Source organism: Neodiprion pinetum, chromosome 6 (assembly GCF_021155775.2).
Source record: "Neodiprion pinetum isolate iyNeoPine1 chromosome 6, iyNeoPine1.2, whole genome shotgun sequence".
NCBI lineage: Eukaryota > Metazoa > Arthropoda > Insecta > Hymenoptera > Diprionidae > Neodiprion > Neodiprion pinetum.
Genome location: NC_060237.1, coordinates 23,125,200 through 23,150,622, shown reverse-complemented (window position 1 = coordinate 23,150,622; position 25,423 = coordinate 23,125,200). Strand labels below are relative to the sequence as shown.

The 25,423-nt window shown below is 39.5% G+C and overlaps 2 protein-coding genes across 2 annotated transcripts; one reads left to right on the top strand and one right to left on the bottom strand.

Moving 5' to 3' along the window:
- The first annotated feature begins 1,724 nt into the window (after positions 1-1,724).
- Positions 1,725-2,572, top strand: ksh (transmembrane protein 167A-like protein ksh). Its single transcript, XM_046633612.2, has 3 exons — positions 1,725-1,870; positions 2,097-2,206; positions 2,330-2,572. Exons 1-3 carry the CDS (start codon positions 1,868-1,870, stop codon positions 2,433-2,435), a joined length of 219 nt encoding a protein of 72 aa, XP_046489568.1. The 5' UTR covers positions 1,725-1,867; the 3' UTR covers positions 2,436-2,572.
- Positions 2,573-2,589: 17 nt separating this feature from the next.
- On the bottom strand, positions 2,590-25,282 carry LOC124222524 (lachesin). The gene is made up of 9 exons (XM_069136880.1): positions 25,276-25,282; positions 24,640-24,776; positions 15,251-15,348; positions 10,189-10,432; positions 9,522-9,695; positions 7,651-7,779; positions 7,016-7,151; positions 6,420-6,577; positions 2,590-5,794 (listed from the first exon to the last, which is right to left on the bottom strand). Exons 2-9 carry the CDS (start codon positions 24,773-24,775, stop codon positions 5,460-5,462), a joined length of 1,410 nt encoding a protein of 469 aa, XP_068992981.1. The 5' UTR covers position 24,776; positions 25,276-25,282; the 3' UTR covers positions 2,590-5,459.
- Positions 25,283-25,423: the final 141 nt, after the last annotated feature.

The following is a 25,423-nucleotide window of genomic DNA, read 5'->3' as shown; positions in this document are numbered from 1 at the left end:
CAAAAGTGACGCAGGCATGATTGGTACATTATCTAGGACGCGTTGTCATTATGGTAACTAATGAGAAAAGCTTTGTAAAATGTAAATATGGTCTCTGTTATGCAATTGAAATTGTAATATTCTATGGTGCATGAGTATCGTTTCCCGTATGTTCATGTAAAAGTATTCAACGCATGTTTGTGGATTTTTCCTTGCAAGAACTTTATGTAAAGCACCTGATAAATTATCATGGCCCGGATGATGGGTTGATGAGGAATTTGATAAATGTTTTGGCAATGTAATTGCAGACTACAGACGCGTTACATTATAATTAGATACTTCGGGTGAAGAAGCTGAATTGGATCGTATCGCATGTATATTCGATGCATAATTTTGTGTGAGAATATTTTTTTTATTTCTCTGCATTTCAGTATTAAATTGGTAGCTAAACTATCAGTGTAAGTATCTGATAATATACTTATGGAGCCACGTAAATTATAAAAAATATTCGTATAAAGAAGTACAGAGCACTGTGAAATTAAATATGTCCCATTCTCGCCGGTGATTTTGTCGATATATACCTATACAGGTATAATGTCGATGTATTATAATTATTTTTTTATATATTAATTATATTGATTAGCTAATAATATATATATATACATATACATATACATATAATACTAATCAAAAAATATGTGCAATGTTATACTTATATCGAAACCGGAGCCGAGTTTTGTTACACTATCTCGATGAGTCCTATTTTTGTTTATTTATATTTTAAATATCTATATATTGCATTCTGTATCAATCATTTAGCTATAAATTATTTCACCTTACTCAATTGTGGCCTTGCATTTGGAAATGATATACGTCTAGGCTGAAACATATTTGGCGCATCCTTGAACTGATTTCACTTATGAAATTTAATATTCCACCTATTACATCAGCTGCAATTATACCGTACTAGTTAAACACAGTGATAATCGATGCTCTGGATTATCTTTGTTCCTTGAGATCTAAAAGAAAGAAAAAAATATGAACTTTCAGATATATATTTTTTTTTTCACATCAGCCATTTCAATGGTCGATTATGTTTTTTGTGTCACGAGTATCAGTATCACGATGTACAGCACTATAATTGCTGTCGTCAACCTGTACGCTCATTACTGATAATGTCAAGAATCATGTATTTTTCATGATATTGTCGAATTATTATATTGGTATAATTACTATTATTAACATTATTATTATTATCATCGTTATTTTGTCATTGTTATTGTCCTTATTAGGAACGATGAAACGTTCGTATGATTCAAGTATATACCTTCTATCAATTTATTCAGACCTAACAGTCAGTAACAAGAATACATGGCTACATGCATTACACCGAATTGTATACGTAAACGATCATACCTAGAATTGTAATGATCAGTACAATAATGTGACGTATTTTTCCCTTTCCGAATAAATTTTCGACCCGCAAAAGTGCAATTTTGGGAATCTGGACAATCCTGCATATTACCCATATTACAGGATGTTATATATTCGCTTACTCAATATTTTGTCATATAATATTACGCGTCAGATGTATCCAGAAGATTTATAATGCATGGATCGTGAAAATTTTCCCAAAATGGTTAGAGAAACAGACTTCCTCATTATGAAATCGATTCAAAAAATTGGCGCGATAACGGGCGCCCTACGGTAGTCCACCAAACGTGCAGGAGTGTCTATCGGCTGCAGTTAAATGCAGTGAACGTCAAAGAGCGTAACGTGGATCGTTTTATGTATCTGCTGTCAGTTGCGAAGTTGGATTTTGTTGCGATAATTATAAAAATATCTGAAGCATAGTATAAATAATTGAAGTGAACCACACTCGAGTACAATGGTAAGTCGATATTTACGAAAGCTCAATTCAATGTTGAAATTCCACAAATATTGACAACATTGTAAACTCTGAACCTAACCTAAGTTAACCTCAATTGTCACGTCTGCGAATAAGCGTTGTATTTGTTGTGTAGAATAGCAGAATTTCGTTATATCTGACATAAGACGTGAATCATCGTTCGATAAATCACTTGATTTTAACCTATTAATTTATATTTTCCGGGTAGTCGGCCCTGTTCAATTTTCAGAGTCTACTGACCGTCGTTCTACTTTTGATTTGTACGTGCGCTTACATTAGGTCTATTGTGCCAAGTATATTGGACAGGAATAAATCGGGGTATGTATTATTTGTCTAAATCGATACTGTTCCTTTCAAATTTGTGTTTTCAATTGATATTTCGAAAGGGTGAACGTATATCGAATAAGCATGCAAAATATTAATCTCCGTACTTTTTACTAGATTTCTGGGAACGTTTTGGAAATGTGCAAGAATTGGCGAGCGGAAAAGTCCATATGTCGCATTCAGCTGCCTCTTCATGGCATTTAGCATTTTGTTCTGTTCATAAGCCGAGGCTCGAAGATTCCTGTTTTATTCTAAATCCCTGAACCATGTTAGGTATGTAACTATATTTTTCACTCAGACAAATCGGTACAATCTTCCAAATATGTAAATAGTGAAATAAATAATCTGCGCACTGGAAAATTAGTGAGAATTATATTGAAATCTTATTACCACCATGTAGTTGCTTCTTCTATCTTTCACTGGAACCTAAATCGAGTCTAGAACGAAGAAGACGCGAAGACACAGATATGGGGTTTAAAGAATTTTAGAAACGACCCGGTTTTTTTTTTCTTTTGCTTTTGTTTTTCTCTTTTCGTTCCGTTTGTATAGTACATTTTATTTGTCAACACTTTACTTTGGCAAAGCTAATTATTACTTATTATTTTGAGCATATGTTCCATTATTTTCTTAACATATTTTTTGTTTTTTTTTTCCCCGTATTCTTTTCTATAACAACATCATCTCTCTTAAATATAGTAATATATTGAGCATTATGTGATCCTGTATATTATGATAGTAATTAACTTAGCGAATATCCTCACATTCATATCGTTATATTCTTCGCGATATAAACAATAATCTATTCCTAACTCCATTCAATGATCACTACAGAATATAATATACTCGCAATTAAGTATAACGATTTATGTGTTATCATTTACATTTAGTACAAGTTCGCAATAAACCTTCGTACACCTTACAAATAACTGATTAGTGTGCAGATATGTAAAATTAAGCTCTATCTAAAATCCATTTGCTAACTATACGACATGAACTTATACGGATGAGTTGTTATTTGTCCGATTATCAATACGTTCTACTCGACGCAACAACCGATGATACAAATGAGATTTCGCGATAGCAAACAATGTTGCGGTAACAAAAAAACTGTTCATTTTTACCAATATTAGTTGACTCGCGCGTAAGAAAACCATCGTAGCGAAAAAAATTATCCCGCCGTAAATTTTCGTCGGAAATAATATTTTGCACCAATTATTTTTTGATAAATTTCGTAGACGTTTTTCTTGTCACTGTACACCACACACGCAACAGTCTTAATCATATTATTGACAGACGATACGAGGGGTGATAAATGCTATATTATCTACGAAAAGAAATATAAAATTCTTGAATTCCTTCTTGGTATTCAAGATGTAATGTGTATTTTAACGTTAGTTCGAACACTAAAGATATGAACGTTACACAGATATGGTTTTAGTATGTCTCGATTATATTACGACATAGGAGTAAATTGATATTTCTGCTTTCAAATACGTCTACCAGGGTGTCCTGCAGCGGTTGCGCGAATAGAGAACCTTTGTGTGTAATTCGAGATTTTACAGGTCAACAGTTCCCCTTTTTCAATTTTCAGGCTCACTTTAACGTTTGATTGCGGCTTGCAAGGATTGCAGCGAACGAGTAGGAAATTGAAATTCAACTATTTTCGTCGTGAAACTTGACCGCGAGATATCCCTCATACATATTTCACCGCGGGTAAGGAAATATGAAGATCCCGAAGAATTGCAGGTCTTTACGGATCGCCGGGCACCCTGTTATGCGTATAATAACATAGTTCACAACGCTTACATACGTAAACTTAAATACAAAAATAGTCGCGTTCAAAAGTCTACTCAATTTGCACATTCAATCTCTTAAATATTAAATTTCTATGCCAATAATTTACTTACACATCGATGCCGCGGTATAATGATAGTCATAATAATGATAATAATACGGTACAGAGGATTAGAGATATTTGTGACGGTAATTGCGGCCCTAGATTATTACTAATTCCTTTTCTAGTCAGGGTACATAACAGGCAGGGAGTAAAGTATACGACACCTTGTCGTCTTCAATTTGTGACAAATGATATTGCAGGTGAAACTATTCAATTTACGTATATTTCAACAGTTTTTTTTTTTTTTTTACTTACCTTTCTTTTTTTACCTTCATTCTAAGCTTCTTGTGTGTAAAGCACCAGTTTGTGTTTGCTGATTTTCTTTAAAAAATTATTTACCTATAATACCTATAGATTAATATATGTATTTATATATGTATAGATATATATGCTAATTATTTGTCTGCGTTTGATTATAAACGAATCGTTGATTCGCAAAGGGGCATTATGAACTTGTATCGTAAGAAATCAGTGAATTATTACGCGCCCTTTCAATCTTCAATGAATTGTTAATTAATCTGCATGATTCTCCTTGTCTGATGTGCAAATTATAATCTATGCGGTAGTACCTATACGTTGTAAAAACGACACCGCGATATTGAATTCTGAAGTTTCCTCGAACGATTCATTGTTTTCCATCTTGGTGAACAAGGAAATTAATAAAAGAAACAATACCGAGAGTTCTATTTTCGGCTTCGAAATTAACGTGCGTGCTGAGAATTTATTACACCTGTAATATTGGCAATGACCGTGGACTTGTCATTATTAAATTTCCAGTATACATCTGACTAATCGCAATTTACGATGCTATTCAATCTTCCAAACAATAAATCGTTTGACGAACGTGTTACTATTGCCGCGTACACATTATTATTATTAACCATACCTTGCCTAAATTGAACTCCCGCACCTCCATCGATTCCTTCGCAAAATAAATTATTTTCGAAAAATACCCCGCAACTCAAGCTTACTATCATAACTCTATAGCATTAAATTACCGAATATTTTCCTTACCAATAGTTCTCATAATAATAAAGTTATAATCGTAACCATCGTAACGATAACAAATTTACATCACGATTCTTTCCTCGAAACGACGTCAATGCGTTATAAGCCTCAGTTATCACTCTAGTTCGTATTTGTGTATTTTTCCTGTTTTTTAAAATCAACGTAGAATTGGTCCAAGCATAAAGCAATTAGCTCGGCTGGCTATTGGAAAGAGAGAGAACAACACAGGTGAAATATTTTTTCTACGTACAATAATCGTACGGTTGTCGATAGCGACGAACGAGGCTTTTCTCAAAAACGCATCTACCCGCAGCGCGTACGTGTACAAACGATAACGAGCATTCACAAAATGTGTAGAAACAACGCGACGTTAATAATCCATAGAACCAAAACCACTCTGTGTAACTCGAGCATTGTTCTCGCGGAATTTTGCGAATTTACATAATCGTCGTTTTTGTAAGCATTATCCCTCGTCAGGGGCACGCGTGGGTCCATTGTTGTCGTAGTTTGCCTGTTGTAAACCAATCGCGATGTGCTTTTCTGCATCGCCGGGGTGCTCAGCTGATAGTAGACGTGATTCTGCGTTGTAATTTGAGCCAACTGCTTAGCCTTCGTTTTACCCAGCCTCTTCCACGTCGAAGAAGTCGGCTGGGTCGGCAACGTGGCTCTTTCTATTTCTGTAGGGAAAAAAAAGTATATTATGTGGAAAAATAATTATGTACCCATTTGCTGCAACAACGTACGTACATAGAATACACGTGTAACGCAAGCGGTATGATGATAGGCATGATGGACCGAGCGACGCATACTCTGCAGGATGTGATAAACGAGGAGGCGAAGAGGAATTATTACAAGTACCTAGGTACCTGGGTACATATAATATAGTGTAAGGGAGTCTGCGAAGAATAAATTATGCACACACTGAATCATCGCCATCTTCGCACCGCGTTATAATACTTGTAATATGTTTATGACCGGCACAGGCAAATACAATTTATCTTGACGTTATGTTTTTACGACGGGGTGCCGGAGGTGGTGAAGAAATTTTTCCGGAATAGGGGTAACAACCCTCGTCCGTTCTGATTAATGGAGAAAATAAAAAAAAAAAAAGAAAGGAAGATAAGAAAAAGAGAAAGAAGGTAAAACGAGCAAGAAAGAAAAAGAAAAAAAGACACATTGAAATGAAAAAACACAGGGAAGGATGAACGTTCGATGAAAATGCGAAAGGTCGAAGAAGAGGCGTTAAATAAACGTGTATCAATTTTGCATAATAAAACGATCACGTGTTCGACAATAATTTACCGTAAACTCCGAGGGTGGCGTCTGCGCTGCCCATGCTCGATGTTGCCGAGCACGTGTATTCGCCGAGGTCCGTTTTTTCCAACCCTTTGATCTTTAGTTCGATCGTTGTCTTCCATTCCTCCTCGGGGTGTTTTACTTCCCGATATTCATACTTTCCACTGCGTGTGTTGCAAGAAGCATTGTGTACACAGGCATACGTATAATATATATTTCAAATCGCTGTATACGTTAATACATATACATATGTAGTATATGTACATATATATATATTCTACCCCGGGATATTATTTTGACAAATGTACAAGGTACAACATTGAATCCTTAAACCTCACAATCGTCGGCCCGGATTTACATCACCGTGATCTGAATTTCTAAAATAAGGAAATACGAGATACGAGACTTTGTTTGTCAGGGGTCGTTTTACCGTTTCCATTTTCTTTTTTTTTCCTCCACATTCTTTCCTCCCTTTCTTCGTTGTTCTTATTATTATCATTATTGTCATTATTATTATCATTATTATTATTATTATCGCAGTCATCGTATCCCCGAAAAGATATAAGAATAGTACGACTTAATTTTAATAAGAGGTTACGTACCTGTTCATAATTACTTGACCATTTCTTATCCAAAAGTTGATAGTTCTCGGATAAGCCTCGATTAGGCAAACTAAAGCAACGTCGGTACCCAGAGGCGAGCCTAGTAATTGGTTGGGAACCGTTGCGCTCGGCGAAACTGCAGAACGTTAGAGAATATACGTATATGATATAGGAATACGTGTACGATACCTGTACAGAGATGCGGAGAGAAACGCGACAAGATAAATAAAAAAAAAAAAAAAAAAGGAAGCTATAATTTAAAAAATAATTTACGGTTTAAAACTCGTATACTAAGTTTTAATATATCGCGGTAATCCGAGCCGAAAAATATGTCACCATTATTTACACACTCATACATTGCAGTTATATACATATTATACCTGTAATGTATACTATAAAGTACATACATGCATATAGTATATATACCTATAAAATATATTATATATACACACATTGGCGCCGGTATAATAACTGGCGGGAAATATTTTCTCGGTTTAATTCTTTGCCCCGAGTGTTGCTTTGCTCCGTTTGCGTATGTATAGTACATAGTGCGTAAATAATGTATATATATATGTATACACCTTGTAGGTAAATACATTTATATCGGTTTATAAATTATCTTTGTATATACTCACAGTTCACTCTAAGATATACCCTTTTGCTCACTGCTGGGGGAACTTCGTTGCTTGCTATGCAAAGATAAGCGCCCATTTGCCTCCTGTCTACTCTATTCAGCTCCAGTCGTTCCCCGGACAAGCTGTCCACTGTTTGATATACAAAAGTTTTCGAATCAGACTAAACGTTCTGCTCTGCACTCTCAGGGAGTCGGTCGCTCTACCCAGGAGGCGGGCAGTCTGCAGCGTTAGAATCGTTCTCTCGGTTCGCCAAACGTGAAATAAAATACATACCCGATTATCATGCTCCGCATGGTAACGTTGATCAAGAGAGTACGCGAACGACGAATGTGCGCGATAAGTCCAACAATTCGCGGAGGTGAAAATTTTACTGTAGCGAAATAGCCGCGGTGAAATTCTACTACTCTCGAGATAATGCATATTCATTCTATAACGTCTACCTGTACGCTTGAATAGTTACATACGTTGGTATAACTTGTACGCAATCACGGTGCATCAAGTTCTCTCTTGAGTCTACAACGAAGGTAAACGGAAACCGCGTACCTCTACCACCTACCCACCACTCTATTCGACACGCTTGCGATTCCCATAGAAATCCAACGGTGCGGCAAATTTATAGGTCGACTTGTACGAACTATAAACTACCGGCTAAAGCCGCGGTGAGCTCGAACCGGGGGCCAGTTTTCGAATACACAAAAGTGTTTCACCCCTGCACGCTTTAGCCGCGGAACTTGACTGTATTTTTTGGCACGTGAATTAAATAAATATATATACGTTATACATGTATATGGTATATACGTATATTGTATATTCAAAGGTGTATGCAGTCTTTGCGTAGAAAATACATTTCAACAACGATAGTATTCGGTCGAATAACGATAAAACCGAATGTGCGTATCGCATCGGAGATATCTGTAGACAGAGTGTGATGTAATACAAGGAAGGATAAGGGGGGAGGGGGGGGGGGGGGGGGGGGGGAGGAGGAGAAGGAGGGGGAGGGAATTTTATCCATCAAATGGCCGGTAGTTTCATGTCTCCTTTACACGTACGAACGTGTGTATACCGAATGTATCGTACATCAGAGATTTTCCGTATCGATGGCATAATAGATTTCATCAAATGGTTTCCATTTGAGTACAGAAATTCTATAACCCACGTTTCTGGGTTGAGGGAGCTGTTCGGAATGTATACAAAGTTGTACCGGCAGTGTACCGGTATAGTTATAGTTATAGGTACGGTTATGCACGAAAATATAAGAATGTATTTGCGTACGCGTAACCCTGCGTAATGGGTGTTGGGTGTGTGGTAAGGGTTGAACCTCCTTGCTACCTAGGTACGTGTAACGTGTATGTATGCGTGTATGTATGTAGGAGGGTTCAGGGGGGTTGAAAATGCCGGACGGAAATTGGCGAGACGGAGAATAAAGCTGATATTTGCTATGACAAGGGCAAATATCCGGAAGTCAAGATAAGTAAATATAAGGCAAGGAAAAAATAAAGGAGACGGCGATAAAAAAAACGCAAATATTTTACCAACCCCCCCGTCCCATTCGATTCCATTCCATATCCGCGTCAGGAAAAGACGCAACGCCGTCCGTTTCAAATCTAATCATACGAGCAAACGAGGTCGCATCAAGAAAACGAAAACGCGCCTTTCACTTTTTATTATATGAAAAAAGGACAGCCCTCGGTAGGACGAACACGCTTATTACGTGTACAGCATAACACAGGTACGTACATACCTACCCTCCGTCTGTATATCGGTACGCATTTCAACCCGCGACTGCAGCGTCGGGGCACAAACGTGACGTCTGCTCTAATCACACGCAGCACGAGATACGAATTGTTGTTAAAATACAAGCGACTGCTCACCTCGCTCCAATTGCTCGTGCAATCCCCTGACCAAAATGTTCTTATTTTTCTCCCTCCGCCAAAGTACTCGCGGCGAAGGTCTGCCGGAAGCCTTGCAAGCCAGGGTCGCGTTTTCGCCCTCCGACACCGAGACTTCGCCCTCAGAAGTTCCCGAAGTCAGAATATCCGGAGCAACTGCGCGCGACAAGTAAATACGTACATACATACATATACATATATTTATATAGAATCTAAGGATAAAGGGTCCGACTTCCGGCGAGATATTAATACAGTACGGTTATTGGCATGCCTGTATTATCGGGCCGAGTGTAAGGTGTTCACTGTTAAAAATATTTGTATGGAACTTCTTACACTGTACTGGAAGTTTTATCCGGATACGAAACAGTGAATTCACCGTTTATTCAATATACAAATACAATAAATTTACTGCACAATTCAGGAAATTCAAATTACTTTTTTCTGTTTTTTCTTTTTTAAACAAACTTTAGTAAAATCAAATATTTTCATCGTAAATTTAACGCAAGTGCATAGTAATTTACTTCGCTGTACAGAATTTGTAAAGTTTCAATCTCATTTCGTAATTTGACAACTATTTTGAAAAGTAAATGTGTGGTAAATTCACAAAATCATTTTCAACAGTATTATTATGCAAGGCATAAATTCGCACCTAATACGTCTACGCAGACCAGCTGACTTAACATGGGTTTCGTGTTTAGCTGACACATGTAGCAACCCTTGTCAGCTTCCTTCAACATCCGAATGTGCAGTCGCCAGGTTGTTTCCTCTTCTTTCCGCCATTTCGTTTGATTTTTTATCTTGTTCTCAACCGATATGAAAAATCGTCCCGAATGAGTTACGATTCGCTGACCAATCGACAGGACCGTTCTATCCTCGTCTCTCAGCCAAGCAACCTGCAGCCGATTTTCAAAAAAAAAAAAAGACAATGGAAAGGATATTGACAGATATGAAAACACTCGCTTTTATGCGTTAACGTTACGTACATATTGTTATACAAGTATATCACATCATACACTGAGAGAAAATTATAGTTCCGGTTACCTCTCAGTCCTGAACTATTTTCATTTTTTACCACAATCAACAAATATGGTTCTAGATAGAAAATGAAAATTAGTTTTCTAGCTGTTACCGGAAAGTCTAGTATCCGTTGCTATTCTTCCTCATTACGATCACTGTTGCTATTTTTTCTTGCAACCGTTGCGAAAATTTAATGCTTGTGCAAGCATAAATTGACGTTAAAGCCTTATTTAACTGAAGAAGTAGAGTAAACCGAAGAAACTGATTTTGCGTTACAATTACCAAAAAAGGATCGACGATAGCGCAAAATGATTACGCGTACCTCGCGTATTTTCGTAATCCTAACAATATTAAAATAGTTTTTTGAACGATACCTGTTTTACTGAATTTTTCTAGTTACTATGAATTACAAATGCAATTTTACTCAGAGTACGTATACCTAATACCTATGAGACGATCTCTATAACTGCAGGTAAGGATAATTAAATTTCCAAAGAACAATGGGTTATTTATCAGCAGGTTGATATCGTATTGTTTAGCACACCGAGGTTGCAGCCCCCCCCCTTTAGCCCCTCGTCCGTATCTCCTTCCATAAATTGTTCTATAGTGGCCTGCTCGGGCGTGTAATCATCCGCGAAGATGAGAGGCAAAATTTGAAAACTTCTAGCCGGGATCAATGAATATCCGCGGTAAGAGGGCGCTAGCTGCTGGTTCTTTTTCGCTGTGAGAAGAATTACTTGCAGTTCGTAAGTTCGGCTCCTCCACCCCTCCCCGCTCTCTCGTACCCCCGTGATTCTACTTTGTAAGCGTACAAATTCACCGTGGCAAAAAAAGTTTGGTTATCGCGATTTAGTGAGCTTAGTCTCGATCTGCAACACCTACCTGGATCTATGTATAAAGTAAGAGTAATAAAAACTTTGCACGAAAGAACACGTTTATTATCTGAAAAATGAACAACACGATTTGTCAAATTCTATTCTGCAGCATCGTCGTGTCGACTATACACACACACACGCGCGCAAACATATGTATGTATATATTTAACGGAAACAAGTTATTATTGTTGTCACTGTGTATGAAAACATAAGAGATTGCACATAAATTTGGAAATCGGTACGCCAGGGTGATTAATATCGACAAGACGACAAGTATAGATTAGATTTGATAAACTATATCATTTAGTAAAGTACCCCTCATACCGATATTATATACGAGAAAAGTTTTCCAGCTTTCAGACCAAACTTTCTAACGTCTGCAAAATTTTTGCTCTTCCTTTCTCTTTTTTTTCTTATCTCTTCTTCTCTTTAGTTATAACTAAATGAATATCAATGTATACGTTATTAATGATTCCAATTTGACCGATAACCACGTGTATGTATATATACCTGTAATAATCGTTTATTAACGATCATCCCTAAACATTACACGCACCGCGGACATATTATACGTGACAACACAAGAGGCGCGAACGATAAATTATTTATTATACCGAAAGTGTTTGCGGTGTTTATTGACTTGTGATAAATTATCCTCCAAACGTTTCAAAGACGAGAGTATTATCACACGATTGACACTCAAAGATGCAGATGTAACGTTATATTATACATTCGCTATCACCCCGCGAGATTTATTCTCTTCTACACGTACAATAAACAGAAAAAATACTTATATTTAGGCAGTAACTCGAAACCCTAATGGAGTGAGAACAATGGCAGCTACCGTCTGTTGCTGTTTGCACAGCGATATCGAATAGCCCTGCGGTATATTCGGTATATAGAAATAAGAAAAAATAAAAAAACCACACAGCTCTTGCAGAGGATAGCCGGGGATATCTGAAAATTTTTCGGTAATATCTTGAGAGTCTCTTGGTCACGAATCTACGTTAGCGCTAAGAGATTGCTCTCTTCTCCCCCCCCCCCCCATTCCATTGTAATCATGGAAACAATCATCCGTGGATCTCTCTCGCGCCCGTGGCAAGAACCACCCCCGAATCATCCCAACCCCAGGAACCACCCTCCGCGTTTTCGGTATTCCGTCTCGCTTGCCTCCATAGCAATCACCGATTTGTCTGAATAAGCCCCAGGCAAGTAAATGCCCGTGCCAACCCCTGGGAATCAAGACTCCCACCCTCCACCCCCACCCACCTCCTGTCCAACTACAGTATCCTCTGCCACCTTCGCTCTGCGTGTATTGCATGCAATACGTATACCTCGACTTGTACATGCATACCTACCTTCGAACCTATTGCGTAAAGAGCATAGGTGTGTGGGGGTATGTACGTATAGGGGTGATATTCGCCCAAGTTCGTCGACGGTTAACGGTTAAAAGACTTACCGTTTTGTAACATTCCATTAAACATTATGGATGTTGTATGGATATGGTAGATGATATGATACGTGGGCATTGTAACATTGTGTCTGCGTTAAACGCATGTGTGCAGCAACCTGTTTTCGATATTTATTCTACGTGGGAACATCCTCATTCTGTGCGCACGTGCTCTTATAGGCTCTGGTCAATATTATATACGGAGCTTTAGCAGACTGGAGCGGTAACGCGCAAAGAGACGGGGGAGAGAAGGAGAGAAGAAAAAGAGAGAGAGAAACTTTTCAAAACCTTCATTCCCGGTCTGTTTTATAATTAATTTTTCATCTGGAAGTAGTACGCGTTACCTCTACTATACGTATACCGCAGAAGAGATATGCATTATTCATGTATGAATTTGTTTTAATTTCATTTTTACAAGTTCGCGCTCCGTTAAATTCGAGACTCGTATACAATATTGACTCGTGCGCGAAATGAAAAATGGATAACAAAAGATAAAAAAAAAAAAAAAAAAAACAACATCAACAACGTACGAAGTATTTGGCTCACTGCTAATTCATTCGTCGTTTTTGCCAAAAAAAATGGAATCATTTGTAGCCTCGGTTTGAGTTCCCGCATGAATTCACCGCGAAGGATCAAAAACTCTCGTCGAAAACTCGCCCGGTGATATTGAACGCGGAAAATCCGTCTTAATTTTTGTAAAACCAGGGGGAAAAAAAAATGAATAAAAAGAAAAAAAGAAGAAAATAAAAGGGAGCTAAGGAGCGGGTCGAACACCTGATCGGTATAAATTTGAAAATAAATCGAGGACATACATAACGTTAGAGAATTTTGGCACGGCTCCGAGAATCCTAGGTATGTATGCACTATATACTTGTAATATATATAAAGCAACGACTATTGTATGCGCGAATTTCTTATAGAATGGTATATACATAAAATATTGTCGAGGGAAGATATCTCCGGTTCGTGTGTAGTTATTACATGACGGATGCGTATAGACGGTTGGAAATTTGTAACGTTTACAACGTGTGGCGGATACCTGACATACACATGCGTAAATACACGTACAATATATATATATATATGTGTGTGTGTGTGTGTGTGTGTGTGTAGATATACATACGCAGTACACATTATACCTATAATAAACACGTACGCATGGGAAGAATTCAATTTTATCCTATTTCCTCTCTTTCTCTCTCTCTCTCTCTTTCCTTCCTACCCTTCCTCTTTCTCTCTCTATCTCTCCCAGAAGGTTGATGGGTTGATGTAAAAGTTTTACGAATTCGTGACACCGACGTCGGTGACAATGATTGAGTGAAGTTGATCTCTGATCTGATCCTGATCTTTTTTTGACAACGATCCATTATTACGTGTCCTCTCTGAGTGTAGGTGTGTATACATACAACGCATATAAGCCAGGACGCAGGTGTACGTATATCGCATACTTTACACCCGGATAGAAAGTGTACGGATGATACTCGCTCTCTCTCTCTCTCTCTCTTTCAACTTATCGTTCTTCCCTGCGAAGCAGATGGATCTGACAGTTTGTCATCACGATTTTATTAATCTTCTTCATAGAGTCTCGTTTGCACGTACATATATCTCTTTTTTCAAAGTCATGGAGAACATTCCCTGTTTCTTGTATCACGTATGCATGCTTTAAATGTGTAGGTATAGATTAGGGTGGTCCTTATTTAGGGTGTTGACGAGTTTGTTTCGGGCCGCTCTTAGATCAACTTCAAATAATTAAAAAGCTTGCCTAATATTTTCAGATTTTTATCTCAACTTTAACCGCTTCCCTCAATAGAGTGCATTTTCGCTTTCAAAATACACGTGTTTCGGACACATTCTCGGTATGTGTTTAACTGTAAGGGTAAAAATGTTTAAAATAAATCTGTTATCGCACGATTTTAGCGGGCATTCGTGCTACTATCTGATCAATAATTCACATCATCGTACCAAGTAATCCAGACGAATTTCACACCCACCAAATGGAAAAAAGTGAATTTTTTGTCAGATAGTAGCACCAATGTCCGTTAAAACTACGCGGTTATAAATTGTTTTTAACATTGCTACCCTTGCAATAAAACATATACTGAGAATGATAGTCCGAATCACACGTACTTCAATCGGAGAAATCCACCTTGTTGACGGGAGGGGTTAAAGTTGCGATAAAAGTCTGAATAAATCGGTGGGTTCTTTTATTTTATTTGAAGTTGATTCGGGAAACGGCTCGGAATAAATCCGTCAACACCCTAAACAAGGACTAGCCTAGTATAGGAATATTTAATACGAATTCGAGCCAACATCCGTATCGAGGAGCTGCGTTATTAGAGGCCAGTCGCGGGTGATCCTGATTGATTTACCTGGTAATTGCCAAGTTTTCTCACGGTACAGGAAAGAATGGCTTCCCTGCCGCTGGCCACTGTCACGTTGTCAATCGGTCCAGTGAAACCCGGTAAATCTGGAACAGTATAAGAATTGATAAATTTTTCTCGATTGCTTCGAAATTGAACAGGGTGCAGCTGCGCCCGCGGCCAAATACCTGGAGGTATGTACACACGGAGAGTCAGAGACAGGCCAATGCCAACACCGATGCTCTTATGCCTCTGTATCCGAGGGAGAAAAAGGGCTCAGCACGAGCCAATATCTTGTGCACGATGCAATAGCTTTGTTTATATCGGTTTCCCGATTATATACCTACGCCGATCGGTGAATTTTGCCGACCTCCGGTAGTCCGAACGTACCGGATATAAGTATATACCTACACATACTTGCGGGTATAGAATTTAGTTACAGCTGAGATAACTTTCGCTCGAAAAGCCATGGAATTGTCGACCGATGGAAGGACCGGAATATCGAAATTTTATAGAGGCGAAAATCTTATTAATAAAATTTAAAAAAGTGGAAAGTCCAGGTATGCAAATATAGAAAGTCGAAATAGAGAATGATAAAATGTACAAAAGTCAGTCAAAACATAGAACGGCATACGGTTCTACGTTATCGAGAGGAATTCCGACGATTCTACACTTCGGACCCTTTTATTCTTTTACCTCTCCATAAATCCGCTTTCAATATTTTTAAATTCTGTAAATTGAGTTTTCGCTTGTTTAAAAATTCTACATTGCGGCCCTTTAATTTTTTGATCCTTCCATATTTTTTTCACCCCCATCCCCCGCTGTACGCTGCATTCCATGTATTATTAATCCGGTACTTCGCGGGAAGACAATACGGTCGCCTGTAACGTTATACGGCAGGTATATTCGTAATGCCGGGCGATTTGTTTCCCTCGAATTTCGAGCGATAACGTATAAAATTATGATACCGAATTCGCGATAAGTTATAAAAGCGCGTCTCTTCTTGGCTTTGGCGCGCGATTTATCCCCCTTCGAAAATAGTGTAAGCTTGAAGGAATTCCGGAAGATGGGTGAAAAAATTCTTACCGCCTGTAAGATTATGCCGCAGTACGAGGAGGATGAGCGAGGAGTTCCTCTCAATACGAGAGAGACACGCCCGCCCGTTAAACTAAATTATCTCGAGTTGGGCGAAGCGGGAGTACAAACTGACAAAGACTCCTGCAACGTCCTAATGACTTATAATCAAAATTCAGGGAACGTTCTTGCCTGGTTTACGTGCTGTTTCTAATACTCGGGAAGCTCGCGGCGCGCTTCGCGAGCTCTGGGAACCCTAGGTAAATACCTCGTTCACCGGTCACATGAAATTTCTCGCCAAGCTAATGGTCGCGTCAATAGTTGCGGAGGGTCAAGGGTCAATGTTGAACGGTCAAACTTTGCCGATCCTCTTATTGCTGCCCCTCCGCGGAGCTGTTTGCTCTTATGCTTCATTTTTATTTCGTTATTAAACCCGCCTTACGGCGATTCGTTTTTCTCTCCTCTCCTCTCCTCTCCCCTCCCCTCCCATACCCTCACCTTCTCCCCTTCGTACCCTTTTCATTCCATTCCATTCCATTCCATTCCATTCCATTCCATTCCGCGCCCCGGTGGTTTGCGGTTTACAGGTAGGGGTTCTGGGCTGCAGAGAAGGAAAAGAGCAAGGATTACAATAATAAGATATTCACCGTCGGAGAACCGGCAAAGAATGGTATTTCCAGATTTTCCATGTCTAGAATGTAATATAAGAAAATATCCGTGGAAGCAGCGACGAGGGCAGCGGCGTATCGGCCTTCCTCCTCTTTTTCTCTCCTCTCCTCTTCTCATTCCTGCTCTTTCTCTCCTTACTCGTTCCCCCCGTTCGCTACCCCACAACACCCGCGTATACATATCATATTATTTATTCTACGACGGAAAGATTGGCGAGAAAAATAATTCAATCTCGCCGGCTTATAACACGTTCGCTCTTATAACTTTCTGCATCCGCGTAGCATCTTTCCGTTTTGCGAAATAGATGTTCGTTTAACAAGCCAACTTGTCCTGCAAGAATCAGGATTTGTATAATGCTCGCAGATTGTTACAGCAACAAACGTGGCATAAATTAAAGGAAAAGACGATTTTCTCGTGCTAGTTGCATGGAATTTCTATAATAAACTCGAAGCTTGTACAGTTGAGTATTATAGGCGAAAATTTTTATCGGAGTAAACAGAGAACGGTCTTTTTTAAGCATTGTGTAATTCGAAAGATTTCAATCAAAATTACGGAAAATTTCAAATCCATAGAAAACATGGCACTATATGTACAGAAAATTTTTTATTTCCAATAAAAATATTTCCCCTTTAATGATATATTTCTGTTGTAACTGTCGAAAATGTTATACAGATACTCGTAGTAAGGAATTTATTTCGTAACCTGTTCATGTTTAAACGAATTATACATTTCATTGTACGAATTTCCGTCCATTCAATATCGAGATGCTATAATTTCGGCGTATAAATATAAAATGGTTGTATTTTACCACCTGAATAGAATCCTTATTTCATTCGAGTAGAAATCAATACACATACATACATATATATATATACATATAGACATTCCGAAGGTGAAAAACATTTGATGGAACGAATTGAAATAGATTCAACGTTGTGTGTGCATATATATAATATATATCTGTACATAGGTGTATACATAAAACTCGATTCAGTCCATGCATTAATAACTAAGAAAACTTTTTCTTTGCTCGATGTCGGGTGAATTTTTTTCAACTCACTACTCAATTCACCACAAATATTCAATGTCGCAATTATATAATTCCACGATATAATTATACAGGTATATGTATATAGGCACCTATAACTGCAAATAAATGCACGTTAAAATTCAATCAAACCTGCTGGCCAAAATATCATTGTACGTATAATATATGAGAGAGTGCAAACGTGTTGCGCAAAAGATTTGCGACGAAATTTGCAACTTCTGTATAATACATAGTGGTATACGTGTACATGTTCTATGGTATTTATAATGTGGCCGGTGAAAATTACCAGATTACAGTGCGAAAACGAGGACGGGCTTAGTTATCGGGATTTTCAAACGAAGCCAATAATAACGACGACGCGCAGTAGTTATTTTACGATATTGACGGCCCGGGAAGGGAGTTCGTTCAAATATAACTGGGTGATATTGCAATCAGTAGACGTAAACTGCATGTAATGATAGCGGGATATAAAAATATGTAATCGGAGCATGGGGATCTAATCTCGAGAATTCTGTGTGTATGAGAGAGAGAGAGAGATATTGATTGTTTGGTTTACGTATGCCTTGGTTTTAAATAATATAAAACAATGATATAAATGATATAAAGGGTACAGCGATCAACATAAAGCACGGGTATAAACAAAGGGTACCAGATTGTACTTAGAATCTCTCCATCTAATAAAAAAGTTTCAAACAAATGAACGTAGAAAAAGATTATAATAACAATAGTAAAAAAAGATTATAATAACAATAGTATACGCATGAAGTTGGCGGTGGGGTGAGATACCGAAAACAAAACAAAAAGCATCTAGCAAACCCTTTGACAGCTGTCATCGGCTGTTTATGACAGTCTTTGACAAATATCTTTATAGGTATCTGTTTCTGACGTGCAAAAAATGAACATGCAAACGAAAATTATAACGATGATTCCCGACAGGAATTGTCTTTTTCGCGCGTTGGCGTATTGTGTATACGGCACTCAAGATCGACACGCAGAGGTGAGACTGAGTATCGTTTCAAATATAATGGATAATTGGTCTACATTTGCGGGTTTTATTACAGGTAATGAGTCAAACGGTGCTGTGATTAGGTGACCTGGTGATTACAAATCACATATGAATAAAAATGCAATATATGCAGCTGCGGAAATTTTTAAGATATGTTAAATCGAGTATCGCGAAGAACAAATTCATCCACACCGGATCGGATCACAAAATGGAACACAATTCTCGCTACTCTTCACCGGTGACGGAGAGAGTGGACACTTTGATGTCTTGCAGAACCAAAATAAAATTCAGATAGTGAGTAATAAGTATGAAAAGTAACAATCAAATAATAGTAAATCTAAATATATCACCAAACAGTCAAAAGGACAGCCAGGATTTACGATGACAATGGAGAAAGGAGGAGTTTCAAGCAGCAGACAAGGCGATGAAGATGGTGGATGGTCGGAAGTATCACAAAAGAAAGAGGAAAATAAAATTTTAAGTGCGAAGAACCAAATAAGCCATAGAATAATATCCACCAAATATTCGTATAACCAGGAAAGAGGACGACCAGGATCGATGTTGACCACAAGAGAAAGAGATATTTTGCGGAATGAACATCAACGCAAATATAGAGAAAAAAAAAATATAAAGAAGGTGATTTTGGAGAATAACGGGCAGAGCGGTAGCAAAAATAATTCAGCAAGTCAAGGAGATAGACAGATATCAATAGAGAAGGAACACCAATTTTCAACCAACGAATGGAAGCTTAGATTGATGAAAAAAAGAAAAGTAAGCACAGAAGGAATTGAAGTGGACAGCAAGTGCAGGACCTGTCATTAAATCAACATGAAGGAATTCGCCTGTCTACTAGACAATGCGTAAGGAAATAGTGAGGCGCGAAGCGCCGAACAACGAGGCGCGCAGCGCCGAGTGCCCGAGGCGCGTAGCGCCGAGATGGGGTTGGCGCGCGAAGCGCGCAGGGGCGAAGCCCCTAGTAACATAAAATTAATGAAGAACAAAAGAAGAGATAAAATAAAGTAAAACAGAATAAAAATTAAACTAAAGCCAAGGAATGCTATAAGGATTACTTGGTAACGTTGCCCGGCGATACTAAGTGTAGGAACACGATCAATTACGATCAAATTAAGTCTCTCTAAGCAGGTTATCCCTATGGCAAATTTGATAGTTGTGCAGTCGATTTTCCAGTGTGTTGAGAGTAGGTGATAAGCGAATTTCAATTGGACGGGAGTGCCAAAAGTATACGGCTGATTACAGAAACGAGTCACGATAGGTAGATGTACGACGGCTAGAAGTGTGAAACTCATGGGCAGTTGAAGTTGTACGACGAGAGGGATGTCTGGAAGGTATAGGTACTGATCTGACGCAGAGTTCCGAGATGTACGGAGGAGAGTTATCATGTAGGACGTGAGAGATTGATAGATGGACTTTATTCACCTAGGGACAGGTCCCCCTAAGCGTAATGAGACGTTAATAAAACTAGACGCTAATGAAACGGGTACAAAAGTAAAATAAACTAAAAAAAACAAAACTAAAATAATATCAAGAGAAATAACATTAGTTGTAGCAGAGTTGAAGTAAGCATGATATAAACATATCAGCAATGTCAGAGTGGAAGATAGAGAGAGAAAATAAGCGAAGATTACAGATTCCGCGCAATTTGCAGTAGCAGCAGCAGCAGCAGCTAAAGTCTCGTTAAAGCTGCATGGGCCGAATCTGAAAGGTGTATGCGCAAAGCCGAGAAATCCGTCCTTGATTCAACAAACGTCTGAGTTCACCCCGGGATGTTAAGGCGGACGTTGAGAGAACCGTGTGCATCGTCCCTGCAGATTGAAGCTGCGGCGGGTTGCGTACACATACTGAAGGGTTGTAGAAGGTTCGCTCTTGCTTCTCTCTCTCTCTCTCTCTTACTCGGAAACTTGTAAACTTGTAAATTAGTAAGTTATTCGAGGGTTAGGGAAAGAAGTTTGTTCGCCTCGGCATCTCCGAGGCACAGGGGTCCGTCCATCGTTCGATGTAGGTACACCCCCAGTTCGGACATATAAGCCTCGAGTTACGGTGATTGGACTATATAGGCGCAGTTAGCATACGAATGTTCGCTTCGTTTGTTTGCGGGGTCTAGGGGACCCTGTTTTACATAGATATTGTGATATTATGCCAACCCGGGAATTCTTACCTCAAATGCAGCCGAGCATCGTCGACTATACGCGAGACGCGACCCTATATTACAGAGAACGAAGACGAAAGCTTCGGAGCTGCGCTTGCTGTACGGGCATGCAGGAGAGGAGGTGTGGCGCACGCGATATACGTACACCATCCCTAAACCATGTGCGACGTCACACCTGCACCAGGGAAAACTTTCGACGTCCGTAATACACCCCGATAACCGTATAATGTAACAATCGGAGGAATTCAATCCCCGCACGCATGTTGACGTAGGTAACACGATTAAGGTACGCGGTGCGCGGAACTCGAGTTGTAATCTACAGCTACATGCCCGACTCTTCGTCAATGGTTGGACGTGTATTATTATGTGTCAGATACTTTATGCTCGGCTCGAGGGAGGCTCGAATACGACGAAGGGATGTCCGGATGGCATAAGTTGGTAATGGAAGTATCCGATACCCCATCATTATGCGAACTTTGAAACGGCTTTATATGAAGTTATAAAGTTAGATCCCTGCCAACTTTAGACTCACCCCTCAGGTGATGCTGTAACCGTCTATAGTAATGTTTCGTATAAAGAAGGGGGGAGGCGAATTATATCTCGCTAATAATCGGCTGACTGAATATTGAAACCTCGTAATTAGACCGTATTCGTTATCAGCGGGGTAAAATCCGCTTTCGTTGTGTAGTTGTTATATTTCACGTTGCACGAACGCACACATATTACGCATGTATAGGTTACACATTACGTATATCATCGATGTCCTAATGGTTTTCCAACGTTATAAAGCTGCGAGAGATATTCGAATGCTAAAATATTCTCCCCTGTTTTAGTTCGCAATTTTTTTTATTCCCATATTGAGTGTAATAAATAAATAATCTCACGATATCGTAAATAAAGAACAGGTAAATGTAATACACCCCACACGCTTACCGTACAAGCGATAATGAAGGAGGAAAATTGACGGTTAGAGATTTTTATAAACGTGAGGAATTTCAGGCTGTATAATTACAACGTACTTGGAGTTGTACGAAGATAAAAACCGTTTTTCAGATCGCGTGATAAGGTATTACATACATAATTCTGAGAAGTGAAATTTGATTTCGTATCACTTGTGGATACAATATGTCATACATAAATAATACACCCAATTTAAACCGTATCGGCAGGTAAATGCGAATCAAAGAGGGGAAAATATTGTTTGCTTTTATCCGAGATTCTGCATCAGCGTGTCGAAATTCGCCAAGGAGCAGTCAAATATTTGCCAATGGTAATCAGCGCAGAGCGAGAGTACACACGTACCAGTACCTACATTGGTTTTACGGTTCTCTTTCGAAACCCTCCTCCTCGCGATGGTTTAATTATACATTTGTTTTCCCAGCTTTGCTTATGCCCGCAGTCGTTATAGATACATATATATATACATATACAGGTAGAACGCCTCAAGGACGAGATCGTGCGGTAAGCGATCCGGCGATTCATTCAAGTATGCAACCGTAGATCATTTCGGAGTTTAAGGAATAAAAGAAGAATTAAGAAAAAAGGAACGGCATTGCGCGCTGCAAAGAGTTACTAGGTACACAAAAGTTTCACCCTGGAAAGGAACAAAGGTGCGGTAGGATGCGCGGCAGGAAGTGGTCCATGGTCTAAACCGGCGTACAATGTCCCAACTTCGGGCGAAAGGTATGAGAAAATGGTAATTAGAGGGATATCCTTGGCAAATCTCGGGAAATCTTAGGTAAACGATATTTTCCCCCAGACTCTCGTATAACGTGAAAAGAAGAAGAATAAGAAGAATAAGAAAACAATGTAGGCACCGTCGCGCACACTTCTCCCCCCCCGAGAGACTCTGAAAAGATTGCCGAAAAGAGTCTCGAGTGTTGCAAAAAATCAAGCTATTCGTTGCAGGTATAATCATCCCGCAGTTTAACAAAGTTTAACCGACTAGGTGCGCGAATTTATATGAGGCGTAACAAACGACGGGCAAACCGGTTGCGAACGCGCGGACTAGAGAGATTATTATTTTTTATACATACCCTACTTGTCAATCGAGTTCCTCAACTCACGTACGGCATCCTGAATCCGATCCTGAGCTTCAGATCCAGGTTATTCTCACCGTTAATATACAGAGCGGGGCGGCTCGGTTTCGAAAAAACGACTGCAGGATAGATGACAAATACACGGAGAGCCGTAAACTTGTAAGTGGCAAAATAAAGTTCGTTCCGTGTCCGTGACAGTTTAATTAATATCTCTCGTCTTCAAAGGAAAAACTTCTCAAGCTCCTGGTAAACCACTTGAACTTTTCGGTGTCGTTTTTGCTCTCCTCCCCCAACCTTCGGTCCACTTACTTCGCTTTACGTTTCTTTTCTTATCCGAGACGTTTCAACTCTTTATCGCGAGATACGCGTACACACCGCGAATGCACGTACGTGGAAGATCGATAAACTCATCGCCATAGGTACACATAAAACTAACCCATTATAGAAATCTTCTTACTCGAAGTGTACTTGAGATAAGAACGTGACGATGCAGAGTTCAATGCATAAACATGTAAAATGAATTCCTCGCCGTTATTGTTACGTCGCGAAACGTCGGAGTGTTTGTTAAGAACTGGATGAAAATCAGCCCTTTGCAGTCCCTTCGAGTAAATCTGTTATAATGATGTTCGAAATTCGGACGAAGATACTCAACTGTTCGGGCTTAGCGAGGTTTGCTCGAATACTTTCCGAGCCCCGAGAGCGACCAAAGCTCTCTCTGCAGATTGCAATCGACCTGTAGAGCGGCGCTTGAGCTTGCGGAAACAGTTGTGCAGGGAGTCGGAGAAAAGCGATTAAGTACGACGATAAGTATCGTCGGCGAGTGAGATCGTTATGGAATATAGTAGGCGGTGTGCCCGTTATACGAGCTGCCGTGAAAGGCGGAAGGCCGCCTTGATAACAAAATAAACCCTATTATACCCTTTTAATATAACAATTATAACAGATGACAAGCTCTCCCCGGGCTCCGACTCCTCCAAATTCGAACGAATGTCCGCAGCAGGGAACCCGACGGTACATTAACGATCGTATCGCAGACCCGGTGTGCGTAGTCCTGACGTTTAACTCACCCGCAACTCGGGATTCAGCCTGTGTTTGCCTACACGCGAGGCACGGTACAAGATTGCAATTAGGAATCGTTAAGAAATAATGATAGACTTGAGTTTTAGAAAGCTCGCAGGGAAAGGTCCGGCAGCCGAGGCGACTCGTCGTCAACGACATCCATGCTTGTCAGTTTCTACCGGACGACGACGTGCGACCGGGAACGCGGATGTAAGAATGGATAGGTGGGTATAATAGATCCTGATTCTGCGTAGCGACGAGGATGAAATATACAAGCCGAGCAACAGAGACGGTCTTGACCCGCAAGCTCCTTCCTGCCTGGAGGAAGGGACTCACCGTTCTCGTTGAGAGCTTCGTTCGTTGCATATGGAACGCTGTGTAGGTCCCTGACGTTGTTGGAAACTGCGAGCCCGAAATCCAAGTTATGGTCCTCGAGCAGTAAACAGCATAGTAACAACCGTGCCACCCCCATTCTGGAAACAAATCGAGACCCATTAAACCGAGTATAATATTATACTCGTTACGGGGTTGATGTTACGGTGCAGGGCGTCTGTGTATCCATATACATATGTGTGTGTATATACATACCCATGTTTGCGTGCGCGGTGTACGTGTACCGGTGATACGTTATACGGGACCATTTGGTCGGACGGAAATACGTGATTTAAAAAAAAAAGGTAATAAAGAAAAAATACACACGGACCTCTCCGACCCTTTGTAACCTACACTCCCTCCGAAATATTTTACTTAAAACATCGAGTCCTTCCGATCCTGCACCATAAACTACGAGAAGTATCGTAACACCGCCGAAGGCTAAACATATACGATATCGAGGGGCGAATGATGGCGAGAGCGGAGAGCCGAATAATAAAAAGAGAAAAGAGGGAAGTTGAATTTTGAAAAAATACCATTTTCCTCCCTTTGAAGCTGTATCGTAAAATCGATCTCGCGAGGTAAAAAGTTTTCCAATACCTGCTCTCCAATGCCCATTCGCTGTGATTATAGTCCGAGGATCGGTAACGTATACATGTAATAACGAAAGAGAAAGCGCGGCATGTCGGACCCTGCGATGTGTGAGAGAAGACGCGTAGAACTTGACGTCACAGAGAAGTCGTAGAAC

Excerpts from the sequence above, each read along its gene's own strand:
- ksh (XM_046633612.2), top strand. Across the intron at positions 2,207-2,329 it reads TTGGACAGGAATAAATCGGG|ATTTCTGGGAACGTTTTGGA; the intron begins GTATGTATTATT and ends ACTTTTTACTAG.
- LOC124222524 (XM_069136880.1), bottom strand. The coding sequence starts at position 24,775 with ATGGGGGTGGCACGGTTGTTACTATGCTGTTTACTGCTCGAGGACCAT. Across the intron at positions 10,433-15,250 it reads GAAAACTTGGCAATTACCAG|GTTGCTTGGCTGAGAGACGA; the intron begins GTAAATCAATCA and ends AATCGGCTGCAG. Across the intron at positions 7,152-7,650 it reads GGTATATCTTAGAGTGAACT|TTTCGCCGAGCGCAACGGTT; the intron begins GTGAGTATATAC and ends AACGTTCTGCAG.